The 16,677-nt window shown below is 40.6% G+C and overlaps 1 protein-coding gene across 3 annotated transcripts in view; it reads left to right on the forward strand.

The window, feature by feature from the left end:
• Positions 1–364: 364 nt before the first annotated feature.
• The window catches only part of GIPC2 (GIPC PDZ domain containing family member 2), a 28,152-nt gene continuing 11,839 nt past the window's right edge, over positions 365–16,677 (forward strand). The window contains exons 1-4 of one of the 3 annotated variants that reach the window (XM_069789031.1): positions 365–752; positions 8,906–9,091; positions 12,650–12,830; positions 16,159–16,268. In XM_069789031.1, coding sequence (XP_069645132.1) covers positions 510–752; positions 8,906–9,091; positions 12,650–12,830; positions 16,159–16,268 — 720 coding nt within the window. In that variant the 5' untranslated portion in view covers positions 365–509. Of the gene's footprint in view, positions 753–776; positions 977–1,027; positions 4,280–8,905; positions 9,092–12,649; positions 12,831–16,158; positions 16,269–16,677 lie in introns of those variants that run through there. The other 2 variants (XM_069789033.1, XM_069789032.1) reach the window with 2 other exon arrangements.

Genomic DNA, 16,677 nt, shown 5'->3' on the forward strand with positions numbered 1-16,677 from the left:
AACAAACCTCAAACCCTTCCTAACCAGTATCGTGGACAGGAAGGATTATTTATTTATATGATTAGCTTCTGTCCCAGGTCCGTGTTCCTCTGGCCGGTCGCGGCGACGGGGAGGGATGGGGCTGTGGTTGGTCCTCGGTGCACGGCCCCGCCGAGGCCTAGGTGAAGGGGTGGGGGCCGCGGCAGGGCAGAGCCCCGGTACCCTCCCGAACTGCCAGGGGAGCGGCAAAAGAGCGGGCAGGGGAGGGCCCGCAGCCGGGCCGCGGCAGGGCAGAGCCCCGGTACGTACCCTCCCGAACTGCCAGGGGAGGGCCCGCAGCCGGGCCGCTCCCGCGCCGAGCGCCTTCCGCCGGCTTCCGCCGGCTCCGGGGCAGGCGGGGCGGGGCGGCCGCCCGGCCCGGGCCTCACCTGGCGGCGGCATGGCCGCGGGGGCCGGGGCGGCGCCGGGGGCAGAGTCCAGCGCGGGTGGCCGGCGGCGGCGGCGGCGGGAGCCCGTTACAGGCGCGGAAGATGCCGCTGGGGCTGTGGAGCAAGAAGAAGGACAGGTCCAAGGAGACCTTCAAGCTGGTGGAGAGCGAGGCGGCGGCCCCGGGCCCCGCGGCGGCGGCCCCGGCGCCGGCAGCGAGCGCGTCGCGGCTGCAGTTCCACACGCAGCTGGCGCACGGCAGCCCCACGGGCCGCGTGGAGGGCTTCGGCAGCGCCCGCGAGCTCTACGCGAAGATCGGCGAGGCTTTCCGCATCGACCCCGCCGAGGTAGGGCCCGCCGAGCCGGGTGCGGTGCTCTGCGCCCGGTGCTCTGCGCCCGGTGCTCTGCGCCCGGTGCTCTGCGCCCGGTGCTCTGCGCCCGGTGCTCTGCGCCCGGTGCTCTGCGCCCGGTGCTCTGCGCCCGGTGCTCTGCGCCCGGTGCTCTGCCGGTCGTGAAGGGGCCCCGGAAGACGCAAAAAGGAGCTGGGGGCAGTTCCGCACGGTAACTGCCAGTGGGCATTTTGTTGCAAATTTTTGTGGACGTGGGTGTTTTCCTTTTTTTTTTGGGGGGGGGGGGGTGGAATTCCTTTTGCTCTTTCCAAGTGAGCATTACCATACGGGACAGGATATAAGCATAACTACGTTTAACTTTTGTACGGAAAAACAGTGGTCCTTTTAACCCAAATCTCTAGTGTCTTGGTTAACCTGCTGCCAGCCTGCTCTTTAACACAGCTCTTAAGCACTGGGTCAAACCATTTGTATTATAGTTGAGTGGAATAATTATTTCCAGTGTAGTGATTCCCTCCAGTTTCAAAATAAAAAAAAAAAAAACAACCCAAAAAACCCAATGGATCCGTGAGGGTAAATACCCAGAATGAAGGCAATGTGAGGTATAAATGCTTTAAATCTGACTACATTTTAAAATTCCAACTGAACGTGATGCTTGGAAAGTTTCCTGCTTTGCTGGGTAATTACTTTTAAAGGGCCCACTGTTTAAGTGAGGTTGTTTAAATCCATAACAGGAATTTTTTTAACTCTGCTGCCGTTTTGATCTTTTTTTCTGAGCTAAGTTTTAAACATTTGTTTGGGTAGTGATTCATTTGTGTTTGTAAATGTATTGTTTTCTCTCAGTTAAAAGGTAGTGGCCATATCAAGTTCTTCCTACATGGTTCTATGAACCTTAACCTCTGAGTGGCACATTTAAAGTGCTAACATTTCATTATGCCTGCATGTGGCTATACAACTTTACTTGTTTTCTTATTTGTAGCTGGCTCTTTTAAAGTAGTAAAGTCTACTGCTGCTACAGACTTTGTTCTGAGAGTTTGCTGTGGCCTGACCTAGCAGCATTTCAACCAGTAAATTGTAAAAAGAAAAGTGGCAGTAGCAGTGAATACAGTTTAACTAGCCACTGTTGCATTAAGTAATTAAGAAGTACCAGTACCATTGCCAGCCAACGCACCTATGTCCCAGACCTTCCCAGCTGCTTGCTGACCTTCTGCTTCTGTTTTCTTTCCGTACTGAGCTGCTGTTCCCTTTTTTTTCCTGTTCTATCTCCAGTTATACCTTTTACTCTCAAGTTCTCATAATTGCCAGATTATCTTCTATTTTAGTTTCCTTCTTTTCACTGTTGAACTTTTGTTACTGATCTTTTGGCTCCATCGACTTGAGAAAGAACAGTGTTCACCAGGAAATTCAATTTTGTATGAATGGTGCACTCCCACTTCTCCTGCTAGATATATAATCTGACACTCCCAAAGGTTTTAGAGGGAGCACCACATGTTTCATGGGCATCTATTGCCAGCCTTGTGCTAAACTAGAGAAGTTTCTTCTTTTCTGTTTTTCTTTCTACTGTCCTACTCCTATTTGGTTTTGTTTTGTTTTGTTCTTTTAAATGTGGTTTGTTGGGAAAAATGGACAGAGAATTATTGCTGGAGGCACCAAACTTAAAACCTTTTACTCAAGAAACTCAGTTGGCTTTAAGAAACTAAGCTGTATGAAATGAAAATAGTGATCAAAAATATTTCCTGGTGTAAAGGTGGCCCAGCAGAGTTAAGAAGCTGGACCAGAGAGTCTTGCAACAAAATTTTGGATGGACAAGATAAAATAGGATAGATCAGTGAATAGCAAGAGGTGCCATGAAACATGAATTTATTAGCAACTGCTGAGCTTGCTGGAAGTAAGGAAAGACTAGACATTTTAAATGGTATTATCTATTAATTAAAGCTGCTTTTGGACAGACACTCTGGTGTAAAGAATAATGCCAGAAGCTACACCTCATCAAATGTGAAAGACCCCGAGGTACTCAAATGCTGTTTGTAGGTGTTCTCTGTCTAGGAAGGTTTCTGTGACCTAGCTATGCTGAAGCCTATGGGCAGTGTGATACCTGAATGCCTTCGGAAACAGGTACTATCACAGAGATCTCTGCCCTGTAGTGACTGAGGTGGAAAATAGTGGGGGGTGGGGAAGAGCTCAGTATAGAGAGCGTTTGGATAACTGTTGCAGAAGTGAATACATGTAATATGGTATGCGAGTTTACTGCAGTGTAGGCAAGGGTATGGATTCTTGGATAAGTTCCTGCTTAAGTGTTTTAGTACGTTTCAGGATGAGCTAGCTATACTTGTAATCTGCCGCTTCTCCTTTTGGCTCTGCATGGTTACAGCACCTCATTTCCTCTTTGTATCACATCTCGCAGGACCAGCTGAGTTTAGCTTCTGCTGGAGAATCCTTTCCAGGATCTGTGATTGACTGCCAACAGTGACAGAGAGAAGCTTGTATGAAACACAGTGTTTGTTGGACAGACACTGACAAAAACTTCTGTGTAGGCCTGGATCATGAGTAGGGTAGGATGGGGACAGAACAAGACAGGTGTAGCTAGCTTCGAAGGGGACACTCCTTCACTCCTATGATGTTTGCTAGGCATCTATGAAGGAGTGGGCCATAACAGCAGCTTTCTGAGGCTTTTCCTGTACTCATCTTTTTCTGTCTACGTATTTTATTCTTCATGCATCTTTCTAGGTGAATATATATCTCAGTTATCCTTCTTGAACCTGACATTCAGCCTGCGTTTCTGCCTATCTCTCTGGCTTTTACCATGACCAACATTTCTTCTTTTCCTGGTCCAGCGTGAATGTTTTCTACAGGGAGGAGGAGCTAGAAGATGGCTTCTAGCGATGGATTGCCTGTGTCCTTAATATGAGTGCTGCACATTGTTCTTGACTTTTGACTGGATTTCTTCAACAGAGTTTCAACAAGGAAGCACAGAGCTAAAAAAAAAATATAAACAGATACAATTTTTAACTAAAACCACAACCCATCCACAGTTACATGTATGTTTCTAACTTGCATAAATAATACAAATATCTCCCCTGTTTTTTCTATAAAGCATGAAGTAGGAAAAGTAGTTGGAAAAAGTATTTGTGTATGGTCTTGGCTATTTAGGATCACTACTCCACTGTGGCTATTTGGAAATGTAGCAGGGAATGTTGTGTTCCCTGTAAGGGTGAAAGTGCTAAGTGCAGCCTGTATGATGAATAAATGAGCACCGACCAAAGGACAATGTGGGTCTGTGTAAAGCAATTTGGTGGTGGTGTGCTCCTGTGAGAGCACATGGTAGGGCTTTAGAGTATTCAAAGTAGCTAATCGGGCACTGGGAACGTGGATATTAAAGTCCAACTGTAGCAGGGCTATTTCCTGATCAGATGAGAAGGGAATGGTAAACCACAGAAGCTATATGGGCTTCTGGCTTGTGTACTTGTAATTTGCACTTCTGATTATTTTGCTTGCTTTGGAAGGTGAAGTATGGTGGGGCTGCTGAGGTAAGCTGAATGCTCAGCGGGTGTGTCTGTCAAGAGCCCCTGGAGTTTGGGGTTTCTTTCACGGTGGAAGGAATTTTGCTTCATAAGGGGAATACAGGAAAAGGGAGAACTGCCTCGGTAGCACGAAGGGCAGAAGTGCAGCTCCCTCTGTCTCTTCCCGTAACAAGAGTTTAGCTGCTTTGCTTGTGTCTGCGCTATTGTTCCACGGCCTTGCCTCCTCATGCTAGACAGTATACTGTGAGGCTGTGCCACATTAAGCTTTCATAGAAGTATTTGATTTAAACCTGTTCAATTTAAACTTTTGTGAAAGAATACTGAAAAATAAGCCACTGCTGAAACTTAGGTTTCTGAATAAAAGTGACCTTATAACAAGAAAAAATCTGGAGTGTATTTTAGGAGGTTAGAGAAAAGGGTCAGCTTGTGAAATCCTCATCACCAAAATGTTTGAAGTTTTAGAGTATATGCTTATCTGTTGAAACAAATTGTTCACAATCTCGCCCACAGTTTGAAGACTTTAAATGAACAAATGTAACACTCCCTACAAACCACCTCCTCCCAACCCTATGGCAACAATTGTTTGCTTGCTGTTCTCCTAAGCAGTGCTTAAATTTCACACCCATATTATGTGTGATGCTTGCTGTGTTAATGATTTGTTTTTCAAATACTTTTAAGCTGTGTGGAAGAACTTACACTGTAATTCTTGTGTGCTTTGGGTTTAAAAAAAAGAACAATAAACCACTGAATGCTTATTTTATAGTACTTTGAATGTATTTGGGGAGGCAAAGTTGCATACCTGATAAGAGTACCAAAAGCATACTAGATCTTGGAGGACTTGCTGCAGCTTGTCAAATCTCCCACGTTTTCCTTGGGGGATAAAGTGAGTAAGGTACCTAGAAAATCCATTTGTGATTTCTTGATATCGTGTCATCTGTGTATATAGGGAAATATGTCAGTGGGTGTTACATATTCCTCAGAAGCAGAATTCCCATTTCTCTACCTCTTAAAGTGATTATGATCTCTTCTGTAAAGTTATCTGAGATCTACTAATTTTAAAAGCACTTTTAATAGCTTCTGAGTATGTCTTCTATCATTCAGCTTAAGAGTTCTCAACGTGTAGGCTTAATATAGAAGATGAGAATGTAATTAATATATAGGATATGCAATATGTTACTGCATATATACGTTATATAAAACACATAGTGTAACCCTCTTTTTCTTAGCTAATACAGTTTCTTTATATATCACACAGTGTAACCCTGTTTTTATTGGCTAATGTAGTCTCTTCCTACTGAAAATACTGAGGCAGGGAATAATCTGTTAGTAATCTTATCTGACAAATCTATTTTATAAGGTTGTGCATAAGCCCCCAGTCCCTGCCAGCCAAATGGAATTTCCTTGTTCTGTGTGCTGCACAAGAGAACTCTCTCAGTGAAGGAGGTATCCGAGATACTTCGTGACTGTTGTAACAGTTATGATTTATAATATCTGGCTAAAGTTGGCATGAAATGTCACAGCACTGGTATGCTGAGTTAAAGATCAAATGCATATGAAGGCTGAGGGTATGAAGAGAGCGAGAAGACTTAACAATGAAAATTGCACATTGAATTTTTTTTCTTGCTTTGTTTCTGGGTAAGAAAATTACTATTAAGAATATACCAAACTTGGAGTGAATGGAAGGTGTACTATAGTAGCTGTTGTTTAAGTATTTAAGTATATAAGCAGTTATTAGGTACCTATACTAAACTTATGTAAAATCTACAAAAAACCCCCATTTTTTGGCAGGTCTCAGTCATGTACGAATAAAGCTGTGCTGTAACTGATAGGTGGTGTAACTGTATATTATCCTGGGTAGACACATCTTTAGTACATTACTCTTTGCATATATCTGTTCTGAGAAAAAGCAGTTGTTCACTAAAGAGGATAAAGGATGATTTAAGTTTTATTTTTGACTGGCTGATGCTCTCTCAGCCTTGTGGTTAGCACAGAACTGACTCACAGAAAATTCTGCAGACTTATAAGCTGTAGTAGGAATGCCATCCAGATGAAGGTCTAAAAAGAGAAACTCTGGATCGAGTTTCTAAATATCACATTTCTGCTCTGTTGCCAATTTTATCTATTCAAAGGTGTGACACTAGTTACTAGATGATTGTCTGTTTGACAAGGTCAGATGAAGGATGCTAATGTCTAAAATCTAAAGACATAGTTCTTGTTGTTCCTTGTAAGAACAAGAACTGAGTTGCAGTTGTAAACTGGCAAAGTTATTATGTAGCTTGAAGGAGAGCTGAAAACGTGTACGTGAACTTTATATAGTCTGTTTCAATTGAACCTTCCTTCTTGGTTAAAAAAAATGCTGATGATTAGATATTATTATTATTTATAAAATTAATTTTTAATTTTCTATTTAAAACCAGCTGAATTTCTCTAGTTGATGTTACTGCTCGAGTATTGGTTAACTGAAAAACTTTGCATTACCCAAGAGAATAAAACTAGTGTCTCTTAAGTGCGTGCTGTTACGACTCTCATTGTTAAAGTAAGGTGTTAGATTGCAGTAGATGTTTGATGGATTATATGAGATAAGCAATTAATTAGCTTTGAAGTAGGGCTGGTTAGTGGTTTTGGTTTGGTTGGTGTTTTTAAAAAACAACAACTAAACGACCCACCCCATCAAGAAACACCATCTCACTATTAAACTTTCAGTTTTTAAAACCAAACCCCCCCATAGTTGTAGAATGTAAGTTCTAGAAAGTTTCAGAAGCTTAAATGCTCTCTGTGAATTACATTAAGAAAAGTATTCACCCCTCATTTGACCTGGAATAGCTTTGAATAGGTTGGTGACTTTCATTTCAATTTTTCTGCTGTCATCCAGTGATGCCGGAAGGAAAGAAAAGGCATTTTAAGTGTTCTGGTGCGGAAAACCCCTTAACTTTTACAAGTGTGGAGAGGGAAGCCAGGAAGGCAGAAGGAGACCCTCCATTTCCAGCGAAGCACTGGGGGGTTCGGCAGGCCGCAGGCACAGGTCTGTGCTGGGTTTTGGGGCAGCTGGCCTGGCCCGCTGCTCCCCAGGGACTGCTACTAGAGGGGTAACAAAGATGGAGGACACAGAGTGACATCCCTGGTGCTGTGTTCCTCAAATGCTAGGCTGGCTTCCCACTGCATACGGCTTTTCATGTGTTGGCACTGCTTTTTCCACTTCCTAATTTGGAGCGGGTGTGGGCAGTGGGCTGCAGGGGGGTCCAAGGTGCTCTGTGAAGGAAAATAATGTCCAGCAGACACAGGCAGAGGGTAGAAAAGTATCTATTTGTCTCTCTTGTCCTGTCAGAGCCATATGCATACTGCTGGCAGCAGAGCCTTTGTCTGATGGTTTGCAGCTGTGGCTTTGCCACCTGTGCTGGAGGGCCAAATGGTGTGGCAAGTCTCCTCTTCCCCTGCTTCCAGCTGCATGTGAAAGGTGATCTTTAGGGGTGCTCTTTGCCTCATTGAAGTAGATTTTAGGGATTCCCCAAGTTCCTCTTGGAGTGTGGAGTTTCTCTGTTTCGGCTGCTGCCCTGTGCTCTCTGGTGGTACCCAGGAGGAGGCTGGGGGGGCTCCCTCAGCCCTCACTCCTCTCTGCATACAGCTTGGAAAGGAGTCAGGCAGGTGTAGTTACTCTAGCTGTGAGGGGGAGCACTGGATTTTATTTATTTATTTATTTATTTATTTATTTTCTGGGCTGTTCAGTACAGCCTGTACTCAAAGAGCAGAAAACCCAAAGCCTGCTCGGACTGGCCGAATTCCTCCATGCAGCACCATGGTGGGCAAAAGCATGGTCTCTGTCCCTGAGCAGTACAGCTGGGTTAGTCTCATCCTGCCTATGCCCAGGACAGTAAACCTCCCTGTTAAAGAACCACTAGCATAAATGTAGGGAGAAAAAGGAGTGCCTAACAACCAGTGTGGAAGGGAAATCCCTCAGAAAGGCTGATACATAAAGAACCAATTTGCCCTTTTTCTTAAGCCTTGCTTTTACTAAGCTGGAACAGAGATGACCCCCACTTATGCTGGAGGAAGGGTAGGAAACTAAGCAAACCCATCGGAGGCAATGTGCTCTGAGCTAATGGGGGAACACATGGAGCAATAGAAAACATTTCAATGCTCTCTCATGACCTTTTGTTTTGATAAGCTCTCTTTTTTCCTATGAAACTGCTTTCAAGCAGTTATGTTTTAAAGCAGTCCCTAGTGATGTTTGAATCCTGTGGAATTTGAGGTGGGTGAACAATGAAGCAAAAGATGGTGGTGACTCTTTGGTTTGCTCATTCTAACCTCTGGAACAAGCTGTTCTGCTCTAGTGCAAGATGCCTGTGTCAGAGTTGGTGTTCTGAGACAGGCCATGAGAGACTGCTCACACGGATATGTTTCTTTCCTTTGCTCCCTGCTAGCTCTTATCTGCAGAGTTTGAGCTATTGATGTGCACTGTCATGTGTGTGGATGGAGACTATTACCTCTCCTGGGGCAGCTGGAGAAGGAGAGTCATCATCATTTCAGCTATGGATCTGTTAGAGGCCAGAACTATGCTCTCCTCCTATCTTCCTATCAAGCTCACCAAACCTAATATACTGTTAAACTTAATGTGTTTGCTTTCCTCCTGCACAGATCATGTTTTGCACTTTGAACACTCATAAAGCTGATATGGACAAGCTCTTAGGTGCACAAATTGGCCTTGAAGATTTCATATTTGCCCACATAAAAGGACAACGAAAAGAAGTGGAAATTCTTAAAACTGATGATGTGCTTGGGCTTACCATTACAGACAATGGAACTGGCTGTGCGTTTATAAAGGTAAATTTAATTACCAGTGAGATACTTTGTTCTATAGAAGTTTCTGTTACTAAACCAGGTTAATTATTGGTTTAATGATCCTTTAGAACGACAACATTTTTTACTATCCTATATATGGTAAATAAAAAATAAAGTTGCTTTTCTTGAGGTACATCATTCAAAATGAGTTCAGCTATTTCTGTACTGCATGTCATTCAAAATTAGTTCATTTGTTCATTGCTTCTGTAATGTGCATCAGCTTTACAATGTGACCATTGTATTTTCTGACCTACCCTGAGGTGGTAGGTGTTAGATACTGCTTGCATCTACCCCCTCCTTTTTTTAAGTGATTTTCTGATGTCATTGATCAGGTGCTTATAGAACTTCTGTCACTCATGTGATAATGAGATCATGTTCTTTTAGTCTTTATGACTGTTCACAGGGCAGAAGCTTTTGTGCTGTATAAGAATAGGTGCAGGTATAGTGGTTTTTCAGCTTTCCAGTATTGTTGCCTTAGCTAGGGTGAATTAAAAAGTGCTAAGGATGTGGATTAACACAATTTACCACAATTAACTTTAGTAGCAACTATGGGCAGTAACACATACAACATATTAATCATAATTGCTTTCCTCCTCATCTTCTGTATGACCTCCAGACAGTATGTTTTAAGACAAGTAGAGGCTGAGGAAATCATGCTACCCTTCTTGCTAGGCTAGGTATTAGGAACCTTAATCACATTTTCTGCCTTTTTTAGATGCTTTGCTCTGATCTACTCCAGCTATCCATTATTAGTGAGGCATCAGCAATTATCTTTGATTACTGCTGTCCCAATCGCTGTTCTCATTGCTATTGTAAACAGAGCTTCTTTTGTGGAGAGGTTCAATCCTCTATTCATTCCTTAGCCACCATGGATATAAAACAAGACATGGTTTACAAATAGGTTTGCTTGTCTTTGTTGTGGAAAAATGTGATTGAGATAACACTTGAGAAAGTTGAGATGCAGTGGATGTTTCAGTAAGCATCTTGGCAAAATCATAGCCTCATTTTTATGTTTATAGATGCAGAACTCTGAATTTTTAGTGGTAGCATCCATGCACACCATTACATTCAGTCATGGTGCTGCTTATGTGGCATTTTAAAAGAAGGCATTGAAAGTAGTGCTTCAGTGATTAAAGTTTACGTGTGCAGCACTGTACAGTGTGTTACTTTCTCTGCTTGGTTAGTAATATGGAGAGAGAACAGCCATCACACTGCATAATTGGAGTGGACTGGAAAACCCTCACCACATTAGCAAGACAAGCTGTACTTTCCAGTAAATTGTATGAAACTTGCCTGAACAAATGTGTCATTGTCCTTGTACTGGCCTAATAATAAGCAGTATAATGAAAATGGTGCAGTCTTCGTGGGAATGCATCTGTTTAAAGGAGTTTCTAGGAGCTAACTTCGTTGCCGTTGCATATTTAGCTAATGGATTTTTTAAAACAGCATAGAAAATACATATGCAAAAGTAAAAGCTGCATCTTTTTTTATACTTGGTTGTCTAGGTAAATGACTAAGCAGAGACTGTCTCTAAAGTTTGATAGAATTCTTTCTGGTTATGTATTTAATTTCCTTGAAGAATTGTTACTATGTTCCATTATTAATTAACAATATTAAATTTACCTGTCTGGGTTGTTGAAAGCTGTTATGTGCTGTCCTAACTTTATTGTGTTTTGAATAACAGGGCAGTTTTTAGGTTTGATATATAACGCGGCCAGTTTTTAAACCTGACACTCTGACCTGCAGGTTGTTTTCCTCTGAAATCTAATGTTATTTATCTTACTAAGAACAAAACTTGGTGTCATTCTACTTTCACAAATTTTTTTGGGGGGTATATGGCCAGATGGGAAGATGTATTATGGAATCAAATCAGCCATTCAAAGAATAACAGTACAACTTGAAGCATGACTGACTGGTGTATAAGGAGACATCATAAAATGGGGTAGTGCAATTAATTTTAGGCGTTGCATGGGAAATATATATTCTAGCTTCTAAATGGACTGTAGAGCACTTGAAATACAGGCAAATCAATTGCATCTTAATTATTGTGACAATGTAGCTAGACTGTCTCCAGTCAGTTAACTTGGAGTGATGAGAAAAACTAAGTCATATGAAAAAAAATGCTTGGTATGGCACAAGTAACACAGGCAGTGAATATTACTTAAACAGTTTTGGTGTTAGGATCCAAGTGAAGAAGTAAAGCTAGATGAAAATTAATTCAGCATGTAGACTAAACATTAACTGAAGTCTGATGGGCATGCTTTTGAATCCTGGCACCTGGTAACAGAAATGCATTTGGGACCTGGTTTCTGGTGTGTGTACGATAGCCCCCTCTTCATTCACCATGAGGCTTCTTTTTGGTTTTATTCTAGGTTAAAGAAAAAAAGTGCTAGAAAGAGTTAAGCTCATCCTGAAGCTAAAAATTGTTGCAGTATATTATAGGACACTGAGCACTATCACACTTCCCACTGACTCTCTCAGATGGAGGCACATATGTGGGCTCAGACATGCGCACATAAACTAGAAGCAGGTTATGCAGCCAGGCTAGGTGTTATAGTAGTAGGTGGTAATATGTTTATCTCCCTTGTCTCACTGTTATCTCACTCAAAGTTAGCCTGAACAGCATCAGTTTTGTTGAAAAGTATGTTATTCAGGAAGATATTAGAATGAAATTCATATCTCTACAAAATACAAGATACTTTACTATGTCATAGCTTTTCTATTAAATAGCCATAAGATAACAGCTTACATAACCTAGGGACATGATAAACAAATATGACAGAATATAACAACAATAAACAGAATCACTGAAATGTTAAGTGTCCTTTAATTGACTTGATAAATCATAGAGCTCTTTTAAAGATATTTTTTTTCCTTACTTTTTAAATTCCACTTCACAAAAACTATAAACTAACTTCTGTTAGATTTTATGACCTTTAGACCGTTTGTATTTGTATTCCAGGAGATGGCATTTAGAAGAGTGTCTTATTCTTTATTGTTATTTCAGAGGAAATACTTTAATATACAGCTGTACAGCTTGATGAGGAAAATGGTAGAAGACTTATCACTATAGATGGGTCTTATGAAGACTAGCCCTTTATAGTATGTAATTTTTTAGTATATCACACGCATTTTTTTTATGTCCCTGGACCATACTTGAGAATAGTTCTGTTCCTATGCTTGTCAAGGTATTAAATCAAAATGAAAACCCAAACCTCAATTAAACATTCACATTACTGACACGTTTGGGCTTAGTTTTAAAGCACAAAAAAATTAGCTTATTCAGAAGCCTTAATTTCTAAAGTGTGATTGCATTCTTTTTTTTTCCTGTTGATTTTATATTCAATGCTTATTAAAGTACTTTGTTTGAAAAATAATGTTTTCCAAAATATGTTTCATGAAAATCTTATAGACAAAACACACTGCTGGCATAATAAGCTCAATGGTATTGATGTTGTTAACTGACATTCTTGAGACTCTGTGGTGTCACCTGTTTACCTTTTAAAGAATTTTTTTTTTTTTTTTTTTTTTAAACCATAGCGAATCAAAGAAGGTAGCCTTATGGACCAAACCAAAATGATCTGCGTGGGTGATCACATAGAGACTATAAATGGAAAAAATGTGTCAGATCGTAGGCATTATGAAGTTGCCAAAATGCTAAAAGATCTGGAGAAAGGTCAGATGTTTAAGCTGGAGTTGATAGAGCCTATGAAAGCATTTGGTGAGTTACCTGACTGTCCACCTTGTTCACTGGATATCAAAATCCCCACATTGCGTTGCATTGTAAGTTTGTTTTCAGACTACAGCCAGGTGTTCACCCAAGGTAACGTAACTGCTACAAGAAAGAACTTCCTTTTTTTTCTTTGAAGTGGGAAATTTATGAATGGATTTTCTTCCATCTTGCTTTCTCCAGCAGTCATCCTGGTGTGGGCTGCCTCAGCCTGAGTCTCAGTTGCTCAGTTCCTTTGCTACTACATGATGATGCAAAATGAGTACAGGAATTGTTTCATAGATACAGTTTTAAAGCATGGATCACTTCACTAATGTGCTGATCCTTGAACCTCCTCTATTTCTCTGTTGATACATAATCCCTGTTCATCTTTGTGTGAGATTTTTCTATTTCTGTACCCTTTACTGGGACTGCGGTCTCTAATGCAGAAGGATGCTGCAGAAAACACTGTCTGGGATTCCCTAGAGCACCTCCTTTGCTGCATGCCTGCCTGCTCTGCCTCTCCCCAACTTTTTTGTGGCCCTCTGATCATACAGCAGGTATACTCAGAGTTGGAAGAGAGCAGTGTGGCAAAGCTCTGTCTCTACCTACCACCCGCATGCTACCAGAAAGTGATACTTGTACAGGAGGAATGCATACCTACTGCTAATCCTTAAGTATGTTAATTTCATCAATGTGGTAAACAACAACAAAAAAAGTTAAGTTTAGCTCAGGGAGTCAAAATAGAGACTGAGTTTTAATTTTTATTCTCTCAATTTCTTTATATTCCCCCCCGAACTATGTAGCATTTTTCTGTAATAAAAACTTCAAAATACTGCTAAATTATAAGTGCCTGTGAGTCCTTGTGCATGCTCGCACTAACAGCAAGTTCAAAATCAACATCTTCACCACAGCAGAAGTTTGAAATGTTTATTTTTCAAATCTTTTTTTATCTGTTAGTAGTTTACAACTGCTGTCATACACCAGTCTTGACACTTGGTGTCAGAATAGCAGCAGAAATTGAAAATGAGAGAAATGGGAAAATTTCTTTTTGCTTTTGGTGCTTCTGTGAAGAAGGAGGGTTATGAGTTAATCTCTAATGCATTTGAATATAAGCTGATACTTGTGTTAAGTAAATGTGTATGTTGAGATGTATACATTGCGCTAAAGTAGTATTACATATGTATAATACTGCAATTAGTAATATAGGAATACCTTTCTAATATGGGTCTATAATTTGTATTCAGTGCTAAATGTGTTACATAGTCTGTTTGTAAAGACCAGGGTGAATCAGCATTTGATTGATGACTTCAGCCATTATTTAATAGTAATTACTTTAGTTAGGTGATTAAGATACCTTTTAGTCTGCCTGTGATGTAGAGAAGGAAACCTGCTAATTCCATGGCAATACCTTTTATCTGACATTGAATTAAGAGACAACCAGAGCTTTTTGGACAGATTTTTGGAAGATGCACATTATTTTTTACCCTGCAGAAATTAATCTACAAGTTGCAGTGTCCAACAGGCTAGAATATCCCACCTGTAGAATTAGCTGCAGTTAGACTTTAGTTTAGGTGCAGTTAGGCTTTAGGCACAAATTTATTCAACATAGTGTTTAAGCTGCAGCATGCTGAGAATAGCCCCAGAGGAGATGACAAACAAGTTCCAGATCCTGCTGCACAAGTAGGTGCTGAATTCCTGTTAGTTTCAACACAAGTTTGTGAGGGTATAGAAATAAGAGACAAGCCACTGTGTGAAATTACTTTTATTTTTCTTCCTCTCAGCAGAATGTGAAATAAGTATAATTTACTAGTTGGATGTCTTTCTACCACGTGCACACAGGCTGTCTCAGCTACTCTAGGCAAGGCTTGTAGCACAGAATGAAAGACTCGTCTGAATAAGATTGGTCCTTACCAGTCACAAGCTGGCCCTCTATGAAGTGGTGAAAAATTAATAGAAACAAAGTAAAGGCAGCATAACACAAACTCTAAATTTAAATTATGTGAATATGAAAAATAGTTTCTGTGATGGCCAGAGAGCTTTGGTCTGAAGTATCGCAAATAAAGGTTATGTCAAATCATGAGTTTTGAGTTGCTAATGGTGACAGAACTAGGAAAAGATGTATGTTGTACCAGGAACAACTTTTTGAAACAAGTCTAGCAGAAATGATGACAATCTTAAGGATGTTTTAAACTGTCCTTGCAGCTATAAAAGGATTTAAGGAGAAGTGTTGATCCTAAGTATATATGTAAGAGACTGTACCATATCTATTTGTTAAAATAAAAGCAATTAAAATTTACTTTTCAATATTTGTTCAGCAGAATAATCTGGATTTTTGTCTATTTATGCAAGAATGATGAGTTGGAATCTACCTGGGCAAAATTAACATAGGATGTTGAAGTCTTGTCTTTAAGGAGAGCTTATTAGAAAGGCCTGCTGTTAAGAGGAGGAATAATATGGTAGAGAAAACAGCACAGTTAAAAACAGTTCTGCAAAATTATCTCCTTTCTTCTAGTATTTTCCAGATTAACTATGTAACTCCTATGTAAGTAAATTAAAGCCTTGCCACTCTTGAATGTAAAATTATGTCCTAGAACAAGAAAGCCAAATCTTAAATCATTCCGTACTCCATTTACTATCCTGGGGTGCCCTTATCCAAGATTAAACAAGGAAAGCTGAATTCAGGTAAAGAAAACTTTGGGTAAACCCAGGTATTCTTGGTAGAGATTTATCAGGTGTGAAATCATTACCTCAGTGAAACCAGTGGAAAAACTCCTGCAGATCTACTTAGAAACATTTCACCTGTGTGACTGCTAGTAATCAAATTGTTAGCTCAGCTCAATGTAGCTCATCATCACCTGTTTAGCAATAGTGTTTGCACCATTGCATCAGTGAAAGATGGAAATGTTGCAATACTAAACCTGCTACGTAGTCTGCCTGTAAAGACTAGGATAAATCAACATTTGGTTGATGAATTCAGCCATTATCTAATATTAAGTAATAAATACTTCTACTGTTCTGTAGAACAGGGGAATAAAATTATACAAAGTACATATATGAAGTTGAGTGCAATAGGCCTGTGTAGATATATTGGTCAAGGAAGTCCTAGTTTCAGTGCAGTCAAGCAGATATTAAAGTTTGAGGACAAGAAATTGTCAGCAAAGCTATACTTAGAATACAGTTAATTTATAATTCAATTTTTACATATGTCTAGATCTTGATTAGAATAAAAAGTGAAGGTAATGTAATAGCCAAAGCAGATACATCATATTCTGACATGCCATATACTTAGTTCTCTTTGGTATTCTTTTCTTGTTGTTGTTGTTTGTTTCGCCTTTAGAAAAGCTGGAACCAAGGTCCAAAGGTGGAACTCTGCCAGAGGCTAAAATCTCCAGAGGGAGAGAGACGCTTCGGCTGAGAACCAAAGGTCCTGCTACTGTGGAGGAGATGGTATGGTTATCTTGGGGCCCTTCAGTAGTTTAATCATGTAGCACCTGATTTATTCTTCCCCAAGGCTGATAAAGTAGGAAGGAAAAGTCTGGATGTTACAAAGCTTGCGGGACTTAAGACGACAACTGCCTTCTGCAGGGAGAAATGCTTATGTAAAGTTGAAGACTAACAGGGATAGAATGGGGCTGAGGAATCTGGAAACAGAGAGCCTATATTTAGATGTCATGGAGTACATGGATGAATTTAAGGTAGATTAGACCAAGGAGTGTTGAAAAGAGGGAAGGGGGTGGTTGAAGAGTTGGTTCTATTTTGACACTGCAAATGTACTGGGCTGGTGTAAGGGTGGTTGTTAGCAGAGGCTAATAACATATGTTGACATGAATATGTGTAAAACCAGGATTAGGGTTTG

The sequence above is a fragment of the Haliaeetus albicilla genome, chromosome 8 (genome assembly GCF_947461875.1).
Source record: "Haliaeetus albicilla chromosome 8, bHalAlb1.1, whole genome shotgun sequence".
In the NCBI taxonomy this organism is placed as follows: Eukaryota; Metazoa; Chordata; class Aves; order Accipitriformes; family Accipitridae; genus Haliaeetus; species Haliaeetus albicilla.